Source organism: Sminthopsis crassicaudata, chromosome 4, assembly GCF_048593235.1.
Source record: "Sminthopsis crassicaudata isolate SCR6 chromosome 4, ASM4859323v1, whole genome shotgun sequence".
Classification (NCBI taxonomy): Eukaryota; Metazoa; Chordata; class Mammalia; order Dasyuromorphia; family Dasyuridae; genus Sminthopsis; species Sminthopsis crassicaudata.
Window position 1 is genome coordinate 427,963,124 of NC_133620.1, and position 24,108 is coordinate 427,987,231.

A 24,108-nucleotide genomic window follows, 5' to 3' on the forward strand; every position below is an offset into this window, starting at 1 on the left:
ACTACTCTGGCCTCCCTCAAAATACCCACTATAGTAACAGCTTCATGGTGGCTGCTTAACATTATTGCTGAGTTAAATTGAAGAAGGCTGTGGCTGATAGACCCTGACATAATTCGTCTTTCATTATCAGTATAACTGGGATTTTGCTTTATATTTCAAGGAGCACAGAAGTGCTCTTCAAGTGACCTAACACAATCCAGTGGAAAGAACAGCAAATTAGGAGACTCAGAGGATGAATTTCAGTTCTGTTACTGACTGGGCGGCCTTGGTCCAGTCAATTCAGTTCTCTTAGTTTCCTCTTCTGGAAAGTGAGGGAGTTCGACTAACTGGTCCCTAATATTCCCTGTGACTTTGAGCAAGGGAAGCATCATCTATATGATAAGTGTTGGACTAGGTTCAGGTCCTTTCCAGTTACAAATCCTATAGGAAAGGATCATTGTTTAGCACAGGGCCAGCATCCCCAGAGGAGATTGAAAGAGGATGGGTCAAAGGCTCCAACAGACTTCAAGTTAAAGTGCTTTGCTCCATCTATCTCTGCCCTGAGGGACTCCAGGAGGGAGGACGTTCAAGTGACGTGAATTAGTGCAGGAGTTTACTATAATGCACTGTCAGGTGGCCAGGCTGCCTCCTGGAAAAGCCACCCTCCCGGCCAGACACTTGGAACGTCCCTCCACTTTTCAGCCCCCAGCCAGGGAGAATGACACTTCTGAGCCAGAAGGGCTGTTTGGGAGCAAAAAGTCCCAGAAGGCGAGACAGGTGTCCCCGCTGGGTTGGATTCGAAAGGGAGTGGAGGGAAAGTGATGTTCATCAGAAACATCTCGCTGCTTGTGGGCGGAGGGAGATAAATTCTCGTTTGTAAATGTGATGATATAAATCCTCAGTGCCCTACCTAATCAAGGCTATACTTTTAGCTGTCAACCATTGAGTTCCAAAGGGAAATTCCCTAAGAGTAACTTGAGCATGGTGACAATACCGGTTGTGCTAGATATCCTTTATGTTGACGACTGAGTAGAAGAGCTACGCTTAAGGAGCCGGGAAGAGGGGACTGAGGAGAGGGGGATGGGAGGCCGAGACGTAAAAGGCTCCGAGTTATTTTTACCAAAACTGGGGACCTCAGAACAGAAGCCCGAGAGGGAGAGCGAGACAAGAAGACAAAAAGTTAAGGGCTGAGGGGGAGGGGGAAGGAGAAAGGGAGCGGGGTTGGGGGGGGGGGAGAGGTAGGCGTGTGTGGCTGTGTGCTCCTATGCCTCGCTGTCTGACTAACTGGCCCCTTTCCAAGGTGATTTCCCATAAACCACATGCTCTGAGAGGCCGCTTTAAAAGGCCGAGCCCGCCTGGGCCAGTGGCGCTCAGCTCGGCTCCAGAAAGTGAAAGTTGGACTCGGGACTCCGGCAGCCCCCAGCCCCCCGGAGCCGAGCCGAGTGTCGCCACTGGATTAGCAGCCCTCTGCTCCGCTTTCCCCGAGGCCGCGTGCAGGCAGCCCCCTTGCGCCCAGCCTCCGGCCACTCAGAAGGACTCCGCACGGCTCACCCAGCAAGGCTCCGCTCGCTCCGACTCCGGCCCGGGGGACAGCCGCCCTGATGACCCCACGGGGCGCAGGCGGGAACTGCCCACTCACGGTAAGCGCCAGCTCCGCGCGCCTCTCCCCAGAGCCCCCCGGCCGCAGAGCTCCCACAGGCTCGCTCGCCCTCTCGCTACCATCTTTCTTCTCGCCCCCATTCTTTCTTCCTTTGCTCTTTCCTGATTTCCCCCCGATTCTGAGCAGCCACTGGCAGGGAACATGGGCGCTTCACTCCTTTAAGGGGTCCTCTACAGTCCCCTCCTCCACCACAGACCCCTCCTGCCACTGCCATTTGCCGGGTTAACGCCACCTGGTAGTCATTTAGCTGCAGGGGCGGCTTAAAGTTTAGGTACAATCTAAGAGGCGCAGGGAATGCTGCCCAGGGAAAGCTGTATCCTAAAGATGCTGTTCTTCCCATTCTCCTGAGGGGAAGACTGTGGCATTAGAGCAGTGGCCAAGGAGGACCTTTGGCTAGTAGACTTAGGCTTTGGAACCCCTCCGCGGGGTTTGGCCTCTGCCCCAGACCCATCCTACTGTTATTGGAGGAGGGGGGGTTTCGAAGCCCAGCTCGATGTCTATTTTATCTGGCTTCCTGCCCCTTGTCTTATCGTTGCGCTAAAGAAAGCAGACCGTTAGAAGGGGATCAGGGGCGGAAGGGCACGGGGCTTGCAGCTGGAACAGGCTGCAAGCGCTGCCTAGCTCCTTAGGATGCCCGGGTCGGTGCCAAGCAACCTGACTGTAGAGAGGAAAGGAGAACTCCGGTGGAGGACGGGGGACAGGCAAGCAGGGACTTGTCTCCAGCAGCCGGCTAGTTCAGGGAAAGCGGGGCTCGTTGTGGCCCCGAGAGCTTGCCCCGCCGCTAAGTCTTTGAGAAAACAGATCTTTTATGGACTGAGCTTAGCCCCCCTCCCATTATGAGTTAGGGCTGGAAGTGGCTGGGGAAAGTGGGGAAAATGTTGTAGGCTGCTAGGTAAGGCAAAAGAGGCAGAGAAAGTGGAGGATTAGAGCGGCACGATTTAGGAGTACGCCAGAACGAGGCTCTGGCACTTTTCCCTAGAGAGCCGAAGCACCCCCTTTCCCATTCTCCCCCATGCACACACAGGCAGCCTAGCTCAGCTCTGCAAGCCGTGCACGGGCAGCACAGCATCCCAGGGCAGAGATGTCATGGAAAGCTCCTAGCCTTCTTCTCACAGACAGGAACACAGGGATGCTTAAATGTATATGGATTTCCGGCGCCTAGTGAGAAAACTCTCTCCCCTCCTCCCCCCTCCCTCTGATGGAACTCTCCGGAGCAGGGAACACAAAAGGGATCAGTGGAGAAGGGGAAGGAAAAAGAACAAGAAGAAAAATCTGATAATAACCGAGAGAAAGGGACTGACAGAGCCAGGGAGAGACGAACAAGGACCGAAAAAGAAAGATGGAAAGATGGAGGTGGGATTGGAAGAGGTGAGGGGCAGAACGGAGGCCTGGGATAACACTGGTGAAAGGAGAGGAAGGAACTGAAGGTGGGATAGCGTGCAGAGTAGCAAAGAAGGGGAAGGGTAAATTAAGGGCAGGGGGGAATGGGAGGAAAGAACCTGAATGAAGAGTGGGAGGTCAGAGATTTTGAAAAAAGAAGTTGAAAGAGGATGGGCTGAAGGCTCCTTTCCATTTTGCTGCAAGTTGCTGTTCTGAAAGGGTGGGTAAGGATACAGCTATCTGAGCTACTAGCCCTGCCAGTAGCAAAGATTCCTTTCTGAGCAAGGGAGGTTGGGAGGGGAGAGGGAAGAGAGAGGCCAGATGCAGGCTAGAAAGTTAACCCTTGGGTGCCCATTCCCATTTTAATAAAGGACAAATGCTGGAGCGTAGAAAAACACTGGGGCTCCTTTGGATACTTTCACTGCTGGCTTTGTTAACAAAACTCAGGGCCAGACTTGGCAGATAGGAGTTAGTTGGTTGCCTGTAAATATGGGAGATGCTCCTCTGTCCAATATATTGCCCACTCATTTCCACTATTGCATAAATTTCATTAGAAGCAGTTCAATTCCATTGAGTTAAGCCTTATCCTGTCCCTGTGCTCCTTTTCTAAAGCGAAAATACTCCTCCAAAGATAGAGAATGAATGCCTGGCCTGCCAGTGGGACAGAGGATATGACAGAGAGGGAGTGTTCTGTGGTAAATAGAACTCAGGATTTATATTCAAGAAGACCTGAGGTTCACAGTTCACCTCAGAAACTAGCTGCAACCCCAGTCAAGCCACTCCTCTGGGTTCCAGCTTCGTGTTGGACTTACTGACCTCAAAGGTCCTAAATATTTGATCCTATGATTTCTTTCTGGGAGATGAAATGTAGGTTTAAAGCTCTCAGGAGCCGAGGTAGTGGTAGGGACTGTGTCTCTCCCTTAAAATCATGGTTTTTTTTCAGAGGTCAGTTCTGATTTCCTTATCACCCAGCAGTATCTTGAGTCTTTCCATACAGAACCATATTCCACAATTTCCCTTCTTTCTAGTCTCACTTTAATCTTTATGGAGTTAATGACAATGATAGAAACATCTCAGTTTCTATTCATACTCCTCCTCAGAATGGTCCTTAGTCTGAGATAGGGTCATATTGACAATGCCTTCTGCTTGTAGTCTTACTAAAGTGAGCCCTGAGATTTCAGAATGTCCAATCCAAGATGCTGTTTCCAGAACCAAAGAGGGGAATAAAGAGAGGTTTTCTGGATCAGTCCTTGAATCCTATTTTACTCCTTATCTACAGGATCATAAATTTAAAATTGGAAGGAACCTCAGAGGCCAAAAAAATCTAATCCCCCTTTTTTACAGATGAAGAAACTGAGGCACAGAGAGGTTGAGAGCCCTGTCTAAGATCACACAGTAAGCGCTACACAGTAAGCGCTAGAGTTTGGATCAGCTATAGGATGTGTGACCTTACTCCAAATGTTTAAGGAATCTCAGTGTATCAAGTGATTATTAGCCTTTTCCTCCAAGGAGTACCCTCTCTTTCAGATAGACTTGTTCTTGGGTTGTCACCTCACCAGTTTTGGTCATGCTTTGGTCATGCTATAACTGTATCTTCACCTTTTCTTTATCTGACTCCTACGTACCCTTTAAAGACCAGATCACATCTCACTTCCTCCATGAAGCCTCCTTGTTAATTTATTGCATTTTAATCTTCCCTCCCCCAAATTCCCAGAGCATGCAGTGAATCATATATTTTTAGGTTTTGGAGAAGATATATGGAGAAGTCTGCATAATTCTCCTCACATTTTTCTGACATTCTCCAATTGTTTCAAATGCTTGAATTTTGTTTCCTCCATAGAGCTGATGTGAGGATTAAATGAGATAACTTTTGGAAAGAATGTTGCAAACTTTAAAGACTATATAAAAACTCTCTGTGATTATTATCACCTACATTATAAACTTTAGCTCTATCTTTCTCCTTTCCCTTCTTTGCTTCCTCTTTTCTTTAGCTCTGTCGACATTTTTACTGTCTTATCTCTAGCCGCTTCTTTCTTTCTCTCTATCATTTTTAATCCCTTCTTTCAATCCCCTTTCACCTTTATCTTTTCCTCTAAATTTGACTTTGGTTCTCTGACTATCCCTTCTCCCCTTCATGCCCTATGCATTTCTTGTATCTCCTAAAGTACATACATTGTGCTGTACACAGTAGCTGGGGAGGGGGGAAGAGACCTGTTCCTCCGTTCCAGGAAAGTTCTCTGTGTAACCCCAACATTTTATATTCTTGGGGTGGGGGTAGGGGTGGAGAGTAGGACATGCTAGTGGTCAGCTCTATACTTGTAAGGAAGGCATATCAAATATCCCAGAGAAAGTCTTTATGTCTCTCCTCCCAATCCCTATTTGGAAAAAGTGGAGCCCAAGATAGTAAGGGATATATGGAGAGAAGATGCCATAGATCCAGAGAGATGGGAAGCCTGTGAGGAAGAGAAGGATGCCAGAAGTTCTTTCTTCTCCTACCCAATTCTCATGGAGCATCTTTAGAGGATGGAATAATAGGGCAGGTGAGAACCCTCAGGGAGCATGGTAAAGAGAAATCTGTAAGTGATAAGAGCCATGCAAATAGGAAAGGAAGCTCAATATGATAGATGCCAACTAAAGAATGGCGCAGGAAGCCTGGCATCTCTGGTTGTGATTAATCTGTTGGGTTGGGTCTGATGGCACACCCATTGCCCTGGGGACTCTGGCAAGGGGACTGACTCCACAATGAAACTAAGTCTGGACAATAATATGTTCTCGGGGAAGAGCCAGAGGCTAGTGTGGAATGGGTAAAGTAGAGAAAAAGAAAGCATGATTGGTAAGGGAAAATATTTCAGGCTCTCAAGGCCAGAAACTAGAGTAGAACCTGGGTGTCAAGAGACTGGAACATCTGTCAGTTTCTAATATCACAAAGTACCTAGCACTATTCTAAGTGGTTTGAGAACAAAATAAAGTATGGACACAGTCCTTGTCTTCAAGGAACTAATAATGAAATGAGAAAGATAAGATAGATCATTGGTAGAACAAAATGGAACTAAGTACTACCTGGGCTAATGGCTTTGAAACTTTAATTAAAGGAAGGGGGGGCACATGTGACATTGATGTGCAGAGGGAGGTTATAAAGGTTTGGGGAATTTGAATTTGTGGGAGCCAGCTTTTTTTGGGGGTAGAAAGAAACTGATCCTATAATTGACAAAATTAAGACTCAGTTTCTTAGGAAAATAAAATATTTCAGGGGTGACTAAGGAGCAGAGCTCAGACTGATCCCAGAGTCTAGCTTGGGTAGAAAACCTCAGGTCTTAGCTCCCAGGAAGAATAAGGGAACCCTTTTTGAATTTCCCTTGGCCTTCTCCATTTCAGATATGGCTGGGCTGTTGGCTTCTGCTGCCTTGTTTCCTGATGGTCTGGAGCTTTCCCACCCATGGGCCAGAAACTTGTAACCGTCTTATTGGGGAAGGTCACCTAAAGAAGCTGCAGCAGCTGGTGAGTGTATTCCAGACTCTTAGCCCCACTCCAACCTCCTCCACCCTTTTCCTGGGAAATTGGGGTTGGGGGAGCAAGTCCAACGGAAGAGGAGCTCTAAGGTAGAGAAAGGCAGGTGAAGACAAGTCCTTATCCATTCTTACCTCCCCCTCATCCTGTGGAAAAAGATAAGAAAGAACTGTAGCACATCAGGCTTATACATTTTGAGCTTGGGGAACAGAGTATGAAGGTGGTAGATGGCAGAGATGGAAGAGGTGGGAGAAGAGAATTTGGCTGTATTTTTAGGCAAAAGTCCTAGAGCCATAATTTGGGTGGAGGGACAAATTGGGCTTTGTCCCAGGGCTCCAAATTTAGGGAGTGCTGACAGCACCTGTCAGCTGCCCAGAAACAAAAAGCATAGTGCCTTGTTATTGAGAATAACTAGTTAAAATGTGGAGTTATCTCCCACAAGTTTCTCTGCATCACCCTTCCCCACTATTTCTGGAGTCTATCTCCCTCCATCTCCTATATGCTCAGTCCCTACCCTACTAAACCCACTAGCTGAGAGGATCATATTTGAGATTTTTGACCAAGTTGCAAAAAGTTCTAGTTATAACTTTAAAATGTCAATCATTTGTGGTCCTTGATTTTCCCTTGGCTAAGCAGAAGAGAGTCCTGACTCCCCATTTCCCTGTGTACAATGTCCTGAGGATTCCCTGACCTTTGCCATTGCCTGAGTTAATGATTGCCCAGGAAAGAAACCCTAGGATTTCAGCAAACATTTCTGGTCCTTTCTCTGCTTCAGGATGTCTTCTAGGAGGGAACTTCCTCAGAGCCTCCAAAAGGCATTCCTGCCCTAGAGGAAAGAAGGCTCTCAGATCATACTTCTAGAGGAATCCATATGTTATAATGGAAACATATCAGATCTAAAAGTCAGGGGAGCTGAGTTCAAATCTTAAGATTTCTTGCTTCTTATCTCTGGGACTTAGGGGAAGGCTTTTCACCTTTTAGGGTCTCAGTTTCCTCATCTCTAATCTGAGGGTTTGAATGATTTCTAAAGTCCCTTCCAAAATGATCCAAGGACCTTCCCCTCACTCCTCAGCTCTCTCCTTGGGCTTTAGGTACCATTACCCTCTATGACCCAGAATGTTCTTCCACTTCACTAGACAATCATTGGTTCTTGGACCATCAGAAATCATCTGATTCAACCAGTGGATGATAAGCAAGAATTGGGACAGCCAGATGTTGTCAATCCAGACTTGTTCCTGTGGCCATAGTAGGACTCCTACAGGGTTCGGCAGTAATCCAGAGGGGTTTATGAAGTCAGGCCCCAGGACACTGAGCAGGGTGGCCCATCAGGCAGGTCTCATTTTTACCATCCCATAGGCTCTTTGGATCTGACCTCCCACAAACTCTCCTCAGAACCCCTCCTCAGAATTTCAGAACTGCAGTCCTAACCTAGTCTTCCTGAGTGATACCAAAACAGACTTACTCTCTGAGCTTCCAGAGAAACTGCTCCTCACATCTGGATATAGGAAATGGAAAGGAAAGCGTTCCATGTCCTATTCTTCTTCACCAGGAATATGTATAAGCTCCCTCCTGGTACAATAGACCACCTTCTCTTTTCCTTGACCCCATTTTCCCAATAGGTCCTTCTGTACTTTCAGTGAAATTTCATTGCTAGGTTGGTGCTAGCTTCCTCAAGAGGAAATGCTATACCATGGAGAAGAGAATAGGGAGAGATGCTAATATCTTTTCCCCCTTATATTAATCCTTAAATACCCCCATGCAAATCACCTGCGGGACTATAGCTTCTCTCCTCTGGGTTTGAGTCTCTTAACTTAGCCAATGAACTGTTCCTTCTCCCGGGGTCCCCCAAACATTGATGAGGAGTCACAATCAAAGACTATGTATCTTCTCCCCTCACTGATCTTTTCCCAAAAAGATGGCGTCCTTCTCTCCTTCCACCTTCTTTTTCATCACCTAGAGACACACTAAAATGTATTAGGATTAAGAGCAGGAAGGAATCTATTATAGTATTTGGCCCACTACAGTGTGTGTATGTGTATGTGTGTATGTGTGTGTATGTGAGTGGGTGTGTGTATGCGTGTGTGCGTGTGCTTACAGTTAAAGAAACCAAGACTTAGTAAGGTTTAGTATCCTGCTCAAGGTCACCCAAATAGTAAGGAGAAGCAGGATTTGAACCTGGGGCTCTGATCCAAATCTATAAGTCAACAAACATTTATTAAGCACATTGTGTGTTTCAGACATTGTGGGGATGCAAAGACAAAAACCAAATTATCCCTGTCCTCAAGAAGCTTATATTCTATAGGGGGAACCCCCATACAGACAATAAAAACAAATATCTATAAAATAAGCATAAGACAATTTAGAGGGAAGGAACTAGCAGCTGTTGGGGGGTGATGGAGAGGTATGGGACCAAGAAGGGTTTTATGGAAGAGGTGGTGGTGAGATGAGCTTCAAAGGAAATGTGGGATTCAAAGAGGAAGAAATGACATGCAAAAACACAGAGATGAGAGATGGAGTGTTATATATAATCAGAAAATTGAGGGAGGGGCCCTAACAGTTGGAGGAAGGGGTTCAGAAAATGTCTTTGGCAAAAATTGGCACTTGAACTAAACCTTGGAAGGATCCAATGCGATCCCACGTTCAGGAGTTATGCTCTGGATCTTCGCCACTTACCCAGGGATAGACTGAGGTCTGATCTACTGCCCTCATCTCTTTCAGATTGACAGCCAGATGGAAACATCCTGCCATATTACCTTTAAATTTGCAGACCGGGACCAGCTGGTAAGAGACAACTTTTGGCTCAGTATGCTGAAAGCTTGTGAAGAGCTCTTCCTACTCATGTTGGTCTCCCCACCCAGCAGAGAAGTCTAGAACAGGATATCCCTCCTCTTCCGGAGGCTTAGTACATCCTCAGGGTCCAGGGTACAGGGCTTAGCATTAGACCCCTGCTGTTCTCTCACCTCTTCATATCCCAAAAAAAGAAACCCAACAGGTTATTCTCTAGCCCATGAAACTGGGTCTGCATTGCCTTCTGGGAAATATTTTACCTATGCCTAGAGGACTAAAATTGGCCAAGGATTCAAGAGACCTGGAGGATTTTGAGCTTCTGAGATCTGAGGGGGAATGCCTCCTGAACTGTCACATTAGAATCTCTATAGAAGCTTATTCTCCTTGTATTGCTCTCTTTATGGCAGCTCAGAAGAGAGAGAGCGAGAGAGCGAGAGAGAGAGAGAGAGAGAGAGAGAGAGAGAGCGAGAGAGAGAGAGAGAGAGAGAGAGAGAGAGAGAGAGAGAGAGAGAGAGGCAGACAGACAGATTGAGACAGAGAGACAGAGAAAAGAAGGGAAGGAGGGAGGGAATGAAAGAAGATAGGAAGGAAGGGAGGGAAGAAAGAAGGAAGGGAGGGAAAGGGAAAGAGAAAGAGAGAAGAAAGAAGAGAAAGATAGAGATCCTGAGAGAAGAGGAATAGGGAGGACAAAGTGACAGAGAAAGAGGGGGAAAGATATAAGGTGAAGGAGTGGGAAAGAGATAAGGGAAAGAGGAGAAAAGGAGGGGAAGAAATCAGAAATAGGGAAAAGCAAAGAGAAGGGTTTAAGGGAGATATAGAAAGAGAGAGGGAAATGGAGAATGGAAGAGGAGAGGGGCAGAGGAGGAGAGAGAGACATAGATACAGAGCAGGCAAATGGGGAGAAAAGACAAAAAGGGAGGAGAGAGAGACAAAGAGAGGGGGGAAGGAAGGAGAGAGTAAAGTACAGAAAAGGAAGAGGGAAGGGGAGAGGGAGAGAAGGATGGGGATGGGGAAGGGGCTGGGTTTGGGGTGCTATTGATCCCAGAAGCAATTTTCAGGCTCATGTTTTTCAGAAAGATTCCATCTGCTACCTTAAGAAGGCATTTCCCCTGATCCAGGACATTTTTGAGGAAATCATTCGCTTCAAGGACAATTCTCTCAATTACAATGCCTCCAGGGATCTGCATGAGCTCTACCTGAGGCTGAGGGATGATGGGTGTGTCACCAGGGAGCATGAGGAGAGAGATGAGGTTGGAGCTGCAGCCTGTTACTTGCCATCGGCACCCCTCCTATCCCTTCCACCCTATCCCCAAGTGGTAGAACAAACAAGAGGGAGGGAAGGAGAGAGGGGAGAAAGGCTGGTGGTCGAGAAGGTAAAATGGTACCCAAGAAGAAGAGATGGGGGCTTGGGGAGGATCTGCAAGGACAGGTCATCTCCACTGGAAAGAAATCCCTCTCTGGGATACAGGTCCAGTTTTTGACCTCATTGAAGACTGAGGAATGTTATGGATCTTCTCTGAATGCTAGTCAGTCTAGCTCTGGAGACATGCTTTTTGAGAGTGAGGTGGCTAAAGCTTTGGGGGCAGGTACTACCTGGTTTTCCCTCCCCCAATGTTCTTCCTTTTCATCCACCAATCTCCTGCCAGGACCAAGTTCCCTCCCTTCTCTAACATTATACATCTCTATCTAAAGGATGCTTGGAAAAGAATGAAGAAATTAAAGGGAAAAAAAAAAAAACAGAGGAAAGCAAGCAGGTCTTTGACCTGGATCCTAGCCTCTCTCAGAGCCTCCTTCCAGCTAGACCACAGTCCTCTGGTTTTTTCTCTTTCCTCTAGTTCCTTACTTTGGGCACTGGGGCAGAGAGGCTGCTAAAGTGCTGGGGCTTCTCAGCCTGTAACTGTAGGGCGATGGGTAAACCCAGACCCTAGATGCCTCTATTTCCCCTTATATGTAATCCCCAATCTGGACAGCCAACAAGATTATTTCCCTCATCTAATTTATGGTCCAAGAAGAAGGGGGAGAGACAGAGGCAGATAAAATGGGACAGAGGGAGAGGGAAAGATCTTTGTACAATACCTTCATCAAGATGTCTCCTTTCTCTTCTTTCCCACTTCCTCCCCCCAATCCAGGCCTGTGTTAGGACTTTCAACAACACCCCTGTCCAGATATTGGAGAAGGTCCAAAATATCTTTGTAGAAACCAATAGACTCCTTAACGATGACTGGCGTATCTTTGACCGTGATTGCACCAGTAGCTTTGCCAAATGTGTCAGTTCAGGTAAGAGAGGACAGGGGAACACCAGAGGAGAGGGATGGGAGATGAGAAATGGGGATTGGGGGGGCAAGAGAAGAGGGTCAAGGGGGTTAGGGATTCCCATGGGGGTGGGGGTGGGGCAGGGCAGAGCAAAACTTAGCTAGCCCTGGGGCAGTGATTCTGCCTGAGCTCATGTGTGTGCAAAGCTATTTCCATGAATGTGTGTGGGGGGTAGTTTTTATGTGCTCATGAGCATTAACAGTCAAATGTGCTTTCCAGTCCGTGCACACACGCACATGTGCTTGCTTGTCTATGTATTTACAGATCTGAAGGGCCTAAGGGTATGGAATTTTGAGGTCCAGATGTGGAGGGGGTAGGGTACACCTGGCCACCTGTGTGTGCTCAGTTTTGGATGGATCATAGCTAAAGGTGCCTGGATTAAGACTTGGGGTTCAGTTGAGAGCAGGAGCAAAGAATCAGGACCCTTATGTCAAGTGGCCCCCTAGAAATCCCCTGGGATATGGATGACTCTAGGAGGCCTCTATCCCCACCTCTGCTTGGGGAAGCCTTTCCCCAGCCTCCCCGAAGTGCAGGTGTCAGCTCTAAGGGGGAGGTCAAGTTGAAGGGGGAGGTCACTTTGAACTCCGTCCCCTATGCCCAGCATACATGTGCCCTCTCTGTCCTTGTCTCCACGCCCCAATGTCATGCGTGCCAGCTTGCCACGCCTGTCCTTGTTCCCTGTCTCAGACTGTGTCTCTCTGATCTTAGTCAGAGACGAGCACTGACCCCTACTACTCTGCCAGATTTTAGGGCCCCTTCCTAGGAGTGGCCAAGACCTCATGCTCCCTGGCGATGGCTAAGCACATATGTCACATTGCTCCAGTGAGTTGGGCACTGGCCCAACCTCTCTCTCACTCACACACTTGCTCTCGCTCTCTTGCTCTTGTTCTCACTCTAGCTCTCTTGCTCTCGCTCTCTTGCTCTTGCTCTCACTCTAGCTCTTTTGCTTTTGCTCTCACTCTCTTGCTCTCACTCTAGCTCTTTTGCTTTTGATCTCACTCTCTTGCTCTCTAGCTCTCTTGCTCTCGCTCTCTTGCTCTTGCTCTCACTCTAGCTCTTTTGCTTTTGCTCTCGCTCTCTTGCTCTCGCTCTCTTGCTCTCACTCTCGCTCTTTTGCTCTTACTCTTTTGCTCTCGCTCTCTTGCTCTTGCTCTTTTGTTCTCATTCTCTTGCTCTTGTTCTTGCTCTCACTCTAGCTCTCTTGCTCTCGCTCTCTTGCTCTTGCTCTCACTCTAGCTCTCTTGCTCTTGCTCTCACTCTAGCTCTCTTGCTCTCGCTCTCTTGCTCTTGCTCTCACTCTAGCTCTTTTGCTTTTGCTCTCACTCTCTTGCTCTCACTCTAGCTCTTTGCTCTTGCTCTCACTCTAGCTCTTTTGCTTTTGCTCTCACTCTCTTGCTCTCACTCTAGCTCTTTTGCTCTTGCTCTCACTCTAGCTCTTTTGCTTTTGCTCTCACTCTCTTGCTCTCACTCTAGCTCTTTTGCTTTTGCTCTCACTCTCTTGCTCTCACTCTCGCTCTTTTGCTCTCGCTCTTTTGCTCTTGCTCTCGCTCTTGTGCTCTTGCTCTTTTGCTCTCGCTCTCTTGCTCTTGTGCTCTTGCTCTTTTGCTCTCATTCTCTTGCTCTTGCTCTTGCTCTCGCTCTCACTCTCTTTCTATCCCCTCTCATGCTGCCCTCTGGGTTCTACGAGCCCATCTCTCAGTTCTCTGGGCTGCATGTGGCATTCTGGCCTCTAGGTGTGAGTGTCTGCCTTGGAGACCATTCCTCAGCCTCTCTCACTCAGTTGCCTTAAGTCTCAGATTCAGCTCCTCAATCAGGGTGGCTGTGGTCCTGTGCTAGCTATTCCCATAATAACCCTCTTTAACCCACTCTACCTTTCTTATAATCTTCTCTGTCTCCCCCAAGGCCTGCTTCCCTTGCTCTCTGGTGACTGGACTTAACTGTTTCCATCTCTCTTCCTGGATGGGTCATGTCCAGTTGGTGTCCTTCTCTTTTCCCTTCTCAGTAATCTAGATGCTGAGTAGGGGGGTGGTGAGGGGACCCCCAGCTTCATTCTCCCTTTCTTGGCACCCTTTGGGAAAGCTGTGCTATAGGCTGGTGACTCTATCTCCCCTCCCCTCCCTCTCTCTCTCCCCCTTTCTCCCTGTGGTTCTTTCAGATGTGGTGACCAAGCCTGATTGCAACTGCCTGTCCCCCAGAACCACCCCTAGCAGTAAGCTGGCCTCTGTCCCCATCCATAGCTCCCTCTCTCCCTCCACAGCCCCAGTGGCCAACTTGGCCTGGGGAGACTCTGAGGGGACAGAGGGCAAACCCCTCGTGCCCAGTGACCTGCCACCTCAAACAACAGCCCAGGGCAGTGCCAGGCGCCGAGTCCCCCGGAGCACCTGTGGAAGCGTGGAGGCAATGGAGACTGCGGGCACGCTCTCTGCTTCCCAGTCCCTGGTGGGATCTGAGATGGAGCCCGGGAGCAACAAGTCTCCCCCTGACTTGTCCGATTCCCCTAGGATAAAGGGCCTTCTCAACTCTGCACTCGACACTGACTCAGCTCTAGGGGATGCCTCAGGTGATGTCAGCCCTGGTTCTCAAGAAACAGAGGCTCCCCTTTTCCTGTTGGGAGGGGGACCTATCCAGACAGGGACCACAGATCCAGACGAGCTCCTCGCCACTCCCTCGACGCCTGTTCTTGCACAGGGATCGCTGGCCCAAGTGAGGAATGACCACCTGCAGAATGAGGGCAGTAACCCACTGGCTGGCCAGGCCAGTGATTATTCATCAGAGGAGATGGATGGAGGTATCCAGGGCCTGAGCTCACCCACTACCCAGCTGCTGCACTCTGAGGAAACCCAGGGCATCTCCAACCTCCCTGCTCAGCCCCGTTTCCCCAGAAGCCTCTCCTGGGGCGTTCCCCGACCCCCAAAGGAGCTGGAGGGCAAGAGAAGCACTAGGGTCCGGAGAAGCCCTGCCAAGCTGGAAGGAGGAAGAGGAGGTCAAGGTTTGGAGAGAGAAGAGGGCCCAGGCGGGCCCCACAAGGGCTTTAACTCACTTCCTTTGACTGACACAGGCCCCGAGAGGCAGAATATGGGAAGCCCTGTCCTTCAGTTCCAGGGTTCTGAATTCTGGGTCCCGATAGCCGGCATCCTCCTGGTCCTCCTAGCAGTGGGCGGCCTCCTGTTCTACAAGCAGAGGCATCGGGTAAGAGAGGTGAAGGCATTTTTTAGAAGGAGAGAAGGGATGGGGTACGTGTTTGGATTGGGGTCACTGTTAGACTCGAGAATGATGTTGAATTGAAGCAAGAATTGATATTCTTCCACTTAACATTTAATAGTCGTGGGATGCTGGACAAGTCACTTTTTAAAAAAATTCCTTGTTGGTGGAGTTGTGAAATGATCTAACTATTCTGGAGAGCAACTTGGAACTATGCCCAAAGGGCTACAAAACTGTGCATACCCTTAGTGCTACTACTAGGTCTGGGCAAGTCACTTACCTTAGTTGCTTTAGCCAAAAAAAAAAAAAGTGATGTCCTTCTCAAGTATGGGACTGTACCCTGGGAGATCATCTTGATAGGGAGACAGGATATAGAAGTATATTCATAGGATCATGAACTTAGACTTGGAAAGAACATTAGAGATAAGGAGAGGAGAAATCTAAGGAGTGACTAGATCAATAAATCAACAGACATTTGTTAAGCACCTCTTGTGTGCCAAGTACTGTTTTAAGGATACAAATACAAAGAATTAAATGATCTCTGCTGCTTGCAAGATGCTTTTATTCTAATAGAGAAGACAGCGAGTACATATAGAAGAGAGAGGGGAAGAGTTCCTCCAAAAAAAAAGGTCATCCCAAATGCTAATGACAAGAATTAGAAGATTCAGATGTAGTAGAGAACTCAATGACAATGAAGATAGAGAAGAAACAGTTGGGTTTAAATGAGAAGATCATTAGTCATCTGAGTGGGTACAATTTTGTGGAAGGGTGGGTATAGAATCTGGACAATAATAACACTTAACATTTATAAAAACCCTGGGCATTGAGTGCTGTTGTTATCTCCGCTTTACAGAGGAGAAAACTGAGGCACAGTTTAAGTGACTTGTTCTAGTAAGTCTCTGATGATGGATTTGAACTCAGGTCTTCTTGATTCTATGTTCAATATTACCTATTGTGCTACTTGTCTGCCCAATGAGGGACATTCAAAAGCCTAGAGAGGCAGCTCATTTGAAAGGAATTAGAATGATTGATATGAAATAAAGGACAGTCTGGAGGGAATGAATGGGGGTGAGGTCCTCCAGACATATTGATACTCTGGCAGTAGAGAAAAATCCAGCCCATAAGGGAGAGAGAAATGCAAGAGAAAGAGATGGAATGAGAATTGGAGTTGAGATCTCTAGTAGAGGAACCAACATAAAGCAGGAGGTGGGGGTGCAAAACAGATGGAAAATCCAAAATTGGGAGCAGAGAATGGAGGACAAGGATTACTGTGGGATCATGCATCTGTATGACTTCTGGACATTTCTCTGGCAGGCAGGCAGCTTTAGGGTCAAGGTAGGGGGGGCTGGAGTTCTGACAAAAGTTTTGAGATCCTTGTACAGAAGGAGTCTGGGAGAGACAACACAGGCTTGTACAGGTGAGCATGTGCTGGATGGATGATGGGAGGAAATTTGGGAGCCTTTCATACAATTTTCTTAGGAGATGAGGAGAGAAAAGGGATTCTTTTTCACTTACTTTGCTCTTATCTTCTGCCTTAAACTAAATTAATTCTTAAATTAAATTAAACCTGTCATTTCCTTTTCCTAGAACCGACAGGAGCTACCGCCAGCAGAAATGCCTTTGGAACAGCCAGAGATCAGGTGAGTTTGGACATCTTTATGAGCTGGGGATTGGTTACTTAGAAGAGCCTTAGGAAGACTGCATAGGGAAGCTGGGGTCTGCCTAGATGTGCTTTCTCTAGATTTGGAGGAGGACCCCTTATCTTGAATCCTGCTGCTATTAAGGGGATTCACTCACGTGGCTCTGGGCACCTCCTGTTCAGTGATGTGACATGGTTTGTGTATTAGGGTGGGAGGGAGATGGGGTGGGTGATCTTGGCCAGAAGTCTAGAGCTTGTTTTTGTAGACTGTCCCCAGGTCTTCCCAAGATTCTGGGTCTTTTGAATTTAATGCTAATGGGTGGGGTTTGTTCATTTGCACCACTGTCCCCCTGTGGGTGCTGAAACGTCATCCCTTCCTTTTCTTCTGCCAGAAGCCCCCTGAACCAGGAAGAGGACAGACAGGTGGAGTTGCCAGTGTAGAGGTCGTAATGAGGTGAGGACCTGGCTTTGAGTTCATCCTATCCTCGCCGCCCCTCTCCCCATTTGAGCACTCATACACATTATTATCAGTGGCACCCCCAAACTTTCCCGAGATTTTTGACTCTCCTTTCTCTCCACTTGCCTTGTTTCCAGTCTATCACCAATCTCTGCTGAGTTTTTCTCTACAATGTCTTAACTCTTTCCTTTTCTCATAGCCATTATCCTAGGCTCAATCATTGCTTCTTGCATGAATCACTGCCAAAGATTTCGCTTTGATATTTTGGCTGATAGTTCCACTCCCCATTTTCTATCCCTTGATATTCAAACAGCAGCTAAAATAACATTCTTTGAGGACTGCTTCCATCCCATCTCTCCCTGCTTAGGAGTTTCTAGTAGCCTCATATTGCTACTCATGTGAGATCTTTGACTCCCCTCCCTTCCTCTGTGGCTAAATCTCAACAACTTAATTTCTTCCTCTCTACAACCTTACACGATTCCTCTACTCCAGCCAAACTAATATGTTTGTCTCTGCCCATGTGTGATTTGCTCATTCCCAAGTTCATGCCTTCAGAATCATAGCAACTTAAGCTGGAAAGGATCTCATAGGCTATATATAGTCCAACCTCCTTCCCAATGCAGGAATCCTTTCTGCAATACCCTTCACAGATGGTCATGCAGTCTCTCCTTGAATACTTCAAGTGACCGGGAGCTCTCTACTTTGGAAGGTAGACCATTCCATTGTTGAACAGCTGTAATTATTATAAAGCTCAAAAGAAAGGTTTTATTTTTCTTTCTTAAATTAAGCCAAAAATCTACCTCCCTGTAACTTTTCTTCCTTTGGATCTAATTCTACACCCTTTAAAGCAGTAATGAATAAATCTATTCTGTCTTTCAATAGATAAAATTTTCAAATATTTGAAGACAGTTAATGTATCTGTCTCCTCCTCCCCTGTGCAAATGCTAAATGTTGTCAGCTTTCTCAAACATTTCTTATTTGATATGATTTCCAGATCCATCACTATCTTGTCTATCTTTCTCTGGACATAATCAATGTCTTCAGCATCTTAAAAAGTGGCGTTCAGAACTTCACAGATGTAGTCTGATCCACTCAAAATATAGTGGGACTATTACTTTTCTTGATTTGGATATTATACTTCAACTCGGGCCATGTTTAAAAAAAAAAAAAGAGTTTTTAAAGTAACTATGCCACACTATTGGCTCCTCCTGGATGACTGGCCAACTAAAATCTTGTGGCTTTTTTAAAAATATGAATTATTGTTAAGATAGTCCTCCTTCATTCTACATTTGGGCAATTTTTTAAGCCTAAATACAGAACTTTACTTTTATGCTTATTCAATTTTATCTCATTAATTTCAGCATAAAGTTCCAATTTATTAGGATTTTGAATTTTGATTCTATTATTCATTCTGTCAACTGTTCCTCCCAGTTCTGTGTTATCCACAGACCCAATAAGCTTCATCTTGCATGTCTCCATCCAAGTCTTTGATAAAAATACCAAACTTTCATTCTTTCTACATGGCTCCCCTTTCTACTACCAGCCTGTCTCTCACCTCCTTCTAAATAAGATTCAAAAGATCCTTTTTCCAAGAAAACATCCCTTATTGAGCCCCTTGAGATTAATTGTTCCTTTATTTCATGTCCCCTCAGAATTTATGTATTTGGTGAATTCTGTATCAATTTGCTCTCATTTGGATATAACTTTGTATATGTTTTGTAATGGATATTCTATATGTAATATTTTTCTATCTCTTCAAGTAGATTGTAAGCTCCTTGAGGGCAGAGCTTCTCTTTTCTCTGTTTTTTTGTACTCTTTCTGACCCAAGTGCCTAGTACAGGGCTCTAGTGAACATTCAATAAATGTTATTGATTGACTGACCTTGGACAAGTCACTTAAACTTCCTCATCTGTAAAATGAGGATGTTAGACTAAATGATCCCACCCAGCTCTAAAGCCATATGATTCTATACCTGACCCATTAACTCACTGACTGGGGGCACCCTTTGATTTTTAATGATTCATGTGCCCCTGTCAATATCTGAGTATAGACTGTCCAAGGGTATATCCCAAGGGAATCTAGCACTAGGAATGTTAGGAATATGGCAAATGTTCAAAGCTATTGGGAATAAAAAGAAAAATAGCCAGTGAGGACATCCTTGTCCATGGTCAAATTATGGGTTCCTATAATCCTTTCTTCCCATCCCTTTCCCTTCGCAACAAGGTGGTAGTAATATGAATGGGCAGGGATCTGGGAGGGGAATATTTCTCAGCATCTGCCCCTAAACCCTGCTTAAACAGCCCCTTAAACCTCCTTCTTGTTCCCTTGGTTGACCAACTTGTTTTTTCCCTACTTCTCACCCTAGTCGTACCTTTTCCAGAGCTCTCACTCACAAGATTCTGTCCCCATGGAGTCAAGATTGGGGAATAAGTGGGGAGCAGCATGGGAAGCCCAGACAAATCCCCAGGCCAGTGAATCTTTCCCTCAGAAAACTCCTGGGTCTGACGCCAGCATCCTCGGGAACACTCAGTGCTAGCCCCAACATGACTGTTTTATCTTTTTGCACAGTCTTACTTCTTGTCATCAAAGCATTCCAACCAGAAGGGACCTGGAGACCTGGCATGAAGGAATGGGATTTACTCATGTGTCATATCCCTAGCAGTGTCGGGGTCCTGACCTGATCTTAGTCTAGCTCTTATCCAATTTATGGTACCACTTGGTTTCTAGTGCAGACCCCCCCATAGGGAAAGAAGAGGGAATGTACAGACACTGTGGTCCCAGATCTCCCCTCTTTATAAAACCTCCCCTTGAAATACAAGAGCTTTGTCAGCTGAGTCTGGGACCAGTTTGAGGGTGAGGCTACAAGCTGAGTCTAAAGTCAAACTTTTGGTCAGAATCCAGGGGATTTCTGTTCTGGGAACAGAGTGCTCTGAGAATGCTGGGCTTAGCTATTGGACAAGGGGAGCTGCAGGGTGGGGATGTCATGGATGATATTGGGGGTGGGTGCCAAATCCCTTCAAGCCTTGACCTCTGGGTTCTAATTCCAGATGGGAAAATGAGAATTTCCATGTTTGGCCCTCCTGCTGTATTTTTTCTACTCAAAGCCATGGTCTCCTTTTTATCTACACATTTCCTATATTCTTTCATATTTTAAGATGGGTACTGGCTGTCTGAGGGAAGAGGTAGAAAGCAAAATTCCCTTTTTCTCCCAGGGAGAACATTTAGTAATAGAAAAAAAGGAAAGCAAGTAATTCAGTGACGAGGATAATGGAAAATCATGTTGCCCCTTCCCTAGACCCCTAGCAGGTCAGATGGAAGAAGCTTCCTTCTGACTGACAAGCGACCCTCCCCCATGGTCCCTTTTGTCTCCTGTGGCTGGAGCTCAGCCAGCACCAGTCTGATGCCTTTTTCTCTCCCATGGCCCCTGGTTTTCTTGGTGGAGTCAGGAGAAGAAGCCATTCTGGGAAATCGGCAGTGGTCTGGGCTCCTGCCAAAGAATCTAGGCCCTCTGTGGTGACCAGGGTGGCTTGGAGGGGGAGGGAGGCAGTGGAAGGAAGTTCTTTCCTGCAAGAATCATTAATGTCCCACAGGAATGCAACCCCCATCCCCATATCTCCCCATAGCCTCTCTCCACTGGTGTCCCTAGAGACTGTTCCTCTTTCTATACCTCCACCCTGCTCCATGCTGACCAGCCTTTTTTCTCTCCCCTGTAGCTGGGCCCACAGGACAGTCCCTCCATGGGAGGAGAAGCCGTGGGGGCTTGCAGACATCCCCCAAGCCTGTTCTCCTAGGATCTCAGCCCGCCCACCACGGAGGCCCCCGGCCTGGACTGGACAGGACAGGAGCAGGCGAGGGTGGAAAGCCCTCTACCACTCATTCTCTGTCCTCTTACTCCTTTATTGACTGAGAGAGGGAGGGAAGATGCTCAAGAAGCTACAGATATTTATTATGATTATTTTGGCCCTGGAGGCCAGCGTCCATGCTTCAGGGAGTGCCAGCAAAAGTGTGCTCAGAGCCTTCTGCTCTCAGAGACTGACCCACAGGGCAGCCTGGGGAAGAAGGGTGACCTTCAGCCCCCTCCCATCCCTCAGTCCCTTCCAGAATCTGAGCCTGGACCAAAGGAGAAGAGGGCTGTTGGGTGGGAAACAGCCTTTGGGTAGGTGTTGTTGGGAAAGATTGGGCTGGAGTTCCCATTGCTGCCAGGACAAGAGTTTTTCAGGGAAATGTGCTTCCATCTTATTTATGAAGCACCAAGAAATCCAGGTTCCCAGCAAGCAAGAGCATGTCCCAAGAGGAAGGAGTGCCTCAAAGCTCCCGGGGCAATGCAGCTTTGACTTCATTTCCCAAAAAGGGGTGTAGCTATCAAGATGGGAGAAGACACCTACACATTGTCACTGGCCTACACAGACAGCTGGGGAGGTGTCTCTGATCCAATGAGTGCTCTCAGCTCCCTCTGAGTGACAGCTCGGGGGCCGTACCCCAGAATAGCTCCTTGTCCCTTTGAGTCAGGGTCCTTCAGGGATTCAGCCTCTGAAAAGCCCTATTCCCCAAATCCTGACACCAGCCAAGATCTGTGTAGGAAAGAACAGCAATCACTGTGTCCTAACCCATCCCTAACATGCCCTGGGCTCTGCTCCCATCTTCCCTCACAATTGTTAGCTGGGTTCTAGAGCTGCTCCAGAACATCTGGATAGGAGGAACCAGCCATCTGATGAAGGAAGCCTTTGCACTGTGAATATTGAATCTTCTTCCTGTACTGTCCTGACCTCTTCCCATAGGCGGCATCTGTTAGCCCCGCTTCTCTACTATCCCCTTGCCTCCTATGCACATAAAACTCCTGAGCTGGTCTCATGATGATGAAGGGAATTCCGCTGCCCTTTCCTCCACTACCACGTTTTGGTGTCCAAATATGATGGGTCCCGTGGGTTGCCTCCCATGGACCCTGGCTCCCTGGAGAGAGGGTAAATATTACCCATCAGTCTACCTGCTACAAGCTGAGTCTGCTGGAAGACCTTGGCTTCTGGGCCTCATACTTTGACATTACAAAAAGAAAGAGAATAGAATTTTTTTTTTCTTAATGACTGGAGTGGAGAGAACCACTATGTCTTTGAACCTGTTTGTATGACTCTGGAGGTGGGAATTGGAGCTGTGTCTTTGCTCGATTATTTTTCCCTGAACTGTTCTCCCATACAACCAATCCCTTCTCAAGCCTCTGGGAGAACAGAAAAGCAGTCTTCTGACTGGTCAGATTTCTTCTCCCTGATGATCTCAGTGTGATGAGTTTCTCAATCTTGTTTTCATCTGAATCCTTGCCTCCAGATCTCAGCTCGTCTTCCTTCTTTCCTCCCTTGTTAATTTTCTTTCTAGCCCTTCCTTCCCTACTTCCCCCTACAACCTCTGTTTTCTCCTTTGCTTTCCAGCTCTTCTTTCTCTGGATTCCTTTCACTTCTGGTTCACTTGATCCTTCCTTCCTCTGATCCCCAGAACCAGGGGAGAGAGCTTAGCTGAGCCCCCTCTTGGGGGGTTCCTCTTGGAACTTGCTCCAAAGCTCCATCACTGGAACTTATTTTTTCATCTTCAAAAGAAGGGGAGTAATCTTTACCCTTTTCCACTGCTGTGTGGAAGGAGGTAGGAAGCCCTTAAATATTGGAGAAGTGATGAGGGTGGAGGGAGCTGCTGTTTCTTATGCCTTCTATTTCCTGTATTGCCCATCCTTACCACTGCCTTACTTCCATCCTGTCTGTCAATTTGCTAGGTTTTACACACCCCCATCAGTCTTCCTGAGCCTTGTCAAATAGGAATCTCCAGTGTCCTGTATCCCCATTCATGCTTTCCTTATTATTCGTCCTTAAGCCCCAGGCCCCTAGAGCAAGGGGAGCTGGATTCCCCAACTGCTACTTGGGGTCCAAGACTCCATCAGAGACCTCCTCGTTTCCAAATTCACCCACTGGGTGTGGTCATATCTTGGCTCTAAGAGAGAGCTTTGAGAAGAGGGTTGGCTAAGGGCAGAGCCAGACCTCCATCAAGGAGAAATCTTCCCCTGGGCCTCATTTTTCTGGCCTCAGTATTATTATTTTTTGATGTTAAGTAAATATCTATTTACAACGAAAACTTTGAAGACATAGAAAAATATGTTTGTTTTCTTTTAAACGTATACTGTGCAAAAGAGGTCAAAATAACAAGACCAGCATTCCAGATGCTCTTCGTCCATTGGTAGGTGAGATGAATGGTTCCTCCCCCAGACCTCAGTAGGTCCTTTCATCTGTCTCTTCTTCCTCTGACCAAACCCCCACCCCACTTCCCTAGGGAAGACAAGCGGAGCTGGGGCCTTGCACTGTGTGGTTGTTTTTATACTTGGAAATGGTGAATTATTTTATATATAAAGTCATTTAAGGATTTATTTAAAAGAAATAGGAAGCTGCTTGTATATTTAATAATAAATGCAGACAAAACCATATATGTGTCCTGTGGAGAATTGAATTTGAGATCCTGATGAAGCTTTGGGGAATGAAAAGAGGCAACAATGACTTCTAGAAAGAGATACCCTGTAGCAAGGTTCCTCTATTGCTTATAAATTTGGGTCAGGGAGGATGAGAACATTGTTTCTTTAGGACTGAAATCCTTTTAGCAATTGCCAAACATAACACATCTATACAAAGTATTCTAACACATCTATCCATAAAAATGGACGGAAATCAATGGGGTCTCTACAACATGCTGTCTTAGACAATAATAAGACCACTATTTGTGATGTATTGGGAGAGCGGACTCTTTCACATAGGGAGTGGACAAGGGGCCGGATGGTATAATGGTTAGAATGCTAAACTCAGGAAGATCTGGGTTGAACTCCTATCCCAGACACTTCTGTGTGTATGTAATGCTGAGCAAATCATTCTAATTGCCCTATACTTTTGTTTCCTTATCTGTAAAATGAGGTGGTTGAACTCAATAGCTCCTAATGGTCCTTTATGGATCTAAATCTAAATCTAGTTGTTCAGTGAGGTCTCTTCCAACCCTAAGATACTGCAATTATGTGTATATACTCTTCCCATGTAGAAATTAACACACAGGGGCAACTAGGTGGTACAGTGGATAGAACATCTGAAATCAGGAGGACCTGAGTGCAAATCTGATCTCAGACACTTAACACTTCCTAGCTGTGTGATCCTGGGCAAGTCACTTAAT

The 24,108-nt window shown here is 46.8% G+C and overlaps 1 protein-coding gene across 8 annotated transcripts; it reads left to right on the forward strand.

Annotated features, from left to right (window-relative positions):
• The first annotated feature begins 1,300 nt into the window (after nt 1–1,300).
• On the forward strand, nt 1,301–23,378 carry CSF1 (colony stimulating factor 1). Of its 8 annotated transcripts, none has more exons than XM_074262940.1 (9): nt 1,302–1,619; nt 6,395–6,517; nt 9,245–9,307; nt 10,372–10,563; nt 11,443–11,590; nt 13,782–14,824; nt 16,415–16,467; nt 16,859–16,920; nt 17,547–18,803. In XM_074262940.1, the coding sequence occupies exons 1-8, from the start codon at nt 1,581–1,583 to the stop codon at nt 16,905–16,907; spliced, it is 1,710 nt and encodes a 569-aa protein (XP_074119041.1). In that variant the 5' UTR covers nt 1,302–1,580; the 3' UTR covers nt 16,908–16,920; nt 17,547–18,803. The 8 variants fall into 8 exon arrangements, with proteins under 8 accessions (XP_074119047.1, XP_074119041.1, XP_074119042.1 ...); XM_074262941.1 differs by having other exon boundaries at nt 17,574–18,803; XM_074262939.1 differs by lacking the exon at nt 17,547–18,803 and adding an exon at nt 20,637–23,378 and having other exon boundaries at nt 1,304–1,619.
• The last annotated feature ends 730 nt before the right edge of the window (nt 23,379–24,108 follow it).

What these genes read in the sequence shown, in the direction of transcription:
- CSF1 (XM_074262940.1), top strand. Translation starts at nt 1,581, where the DNA reads ATGACCCCACGGGGCGCAGGCGGGAACTGCCCACTCACG. An exon ending in TAAAGAAGCTGCAGCAGCTG is followed by an intron (nt 6,518 to 9,244) that starts GTGAGTGTATTC and finishes CATCTCTTTCAG; the next exon opens with ATTGACAGCCAGATGGAAAC. An exon ending in TTGGAACAGCCAGAGATCAG is followed by an intron (nt 16,468 to 16,858) that starts GTGAGTTTGGAC and finishes TTCTTCTGCCAG; the next exon opens with AAGCCCCCTGAACCAGGAAG.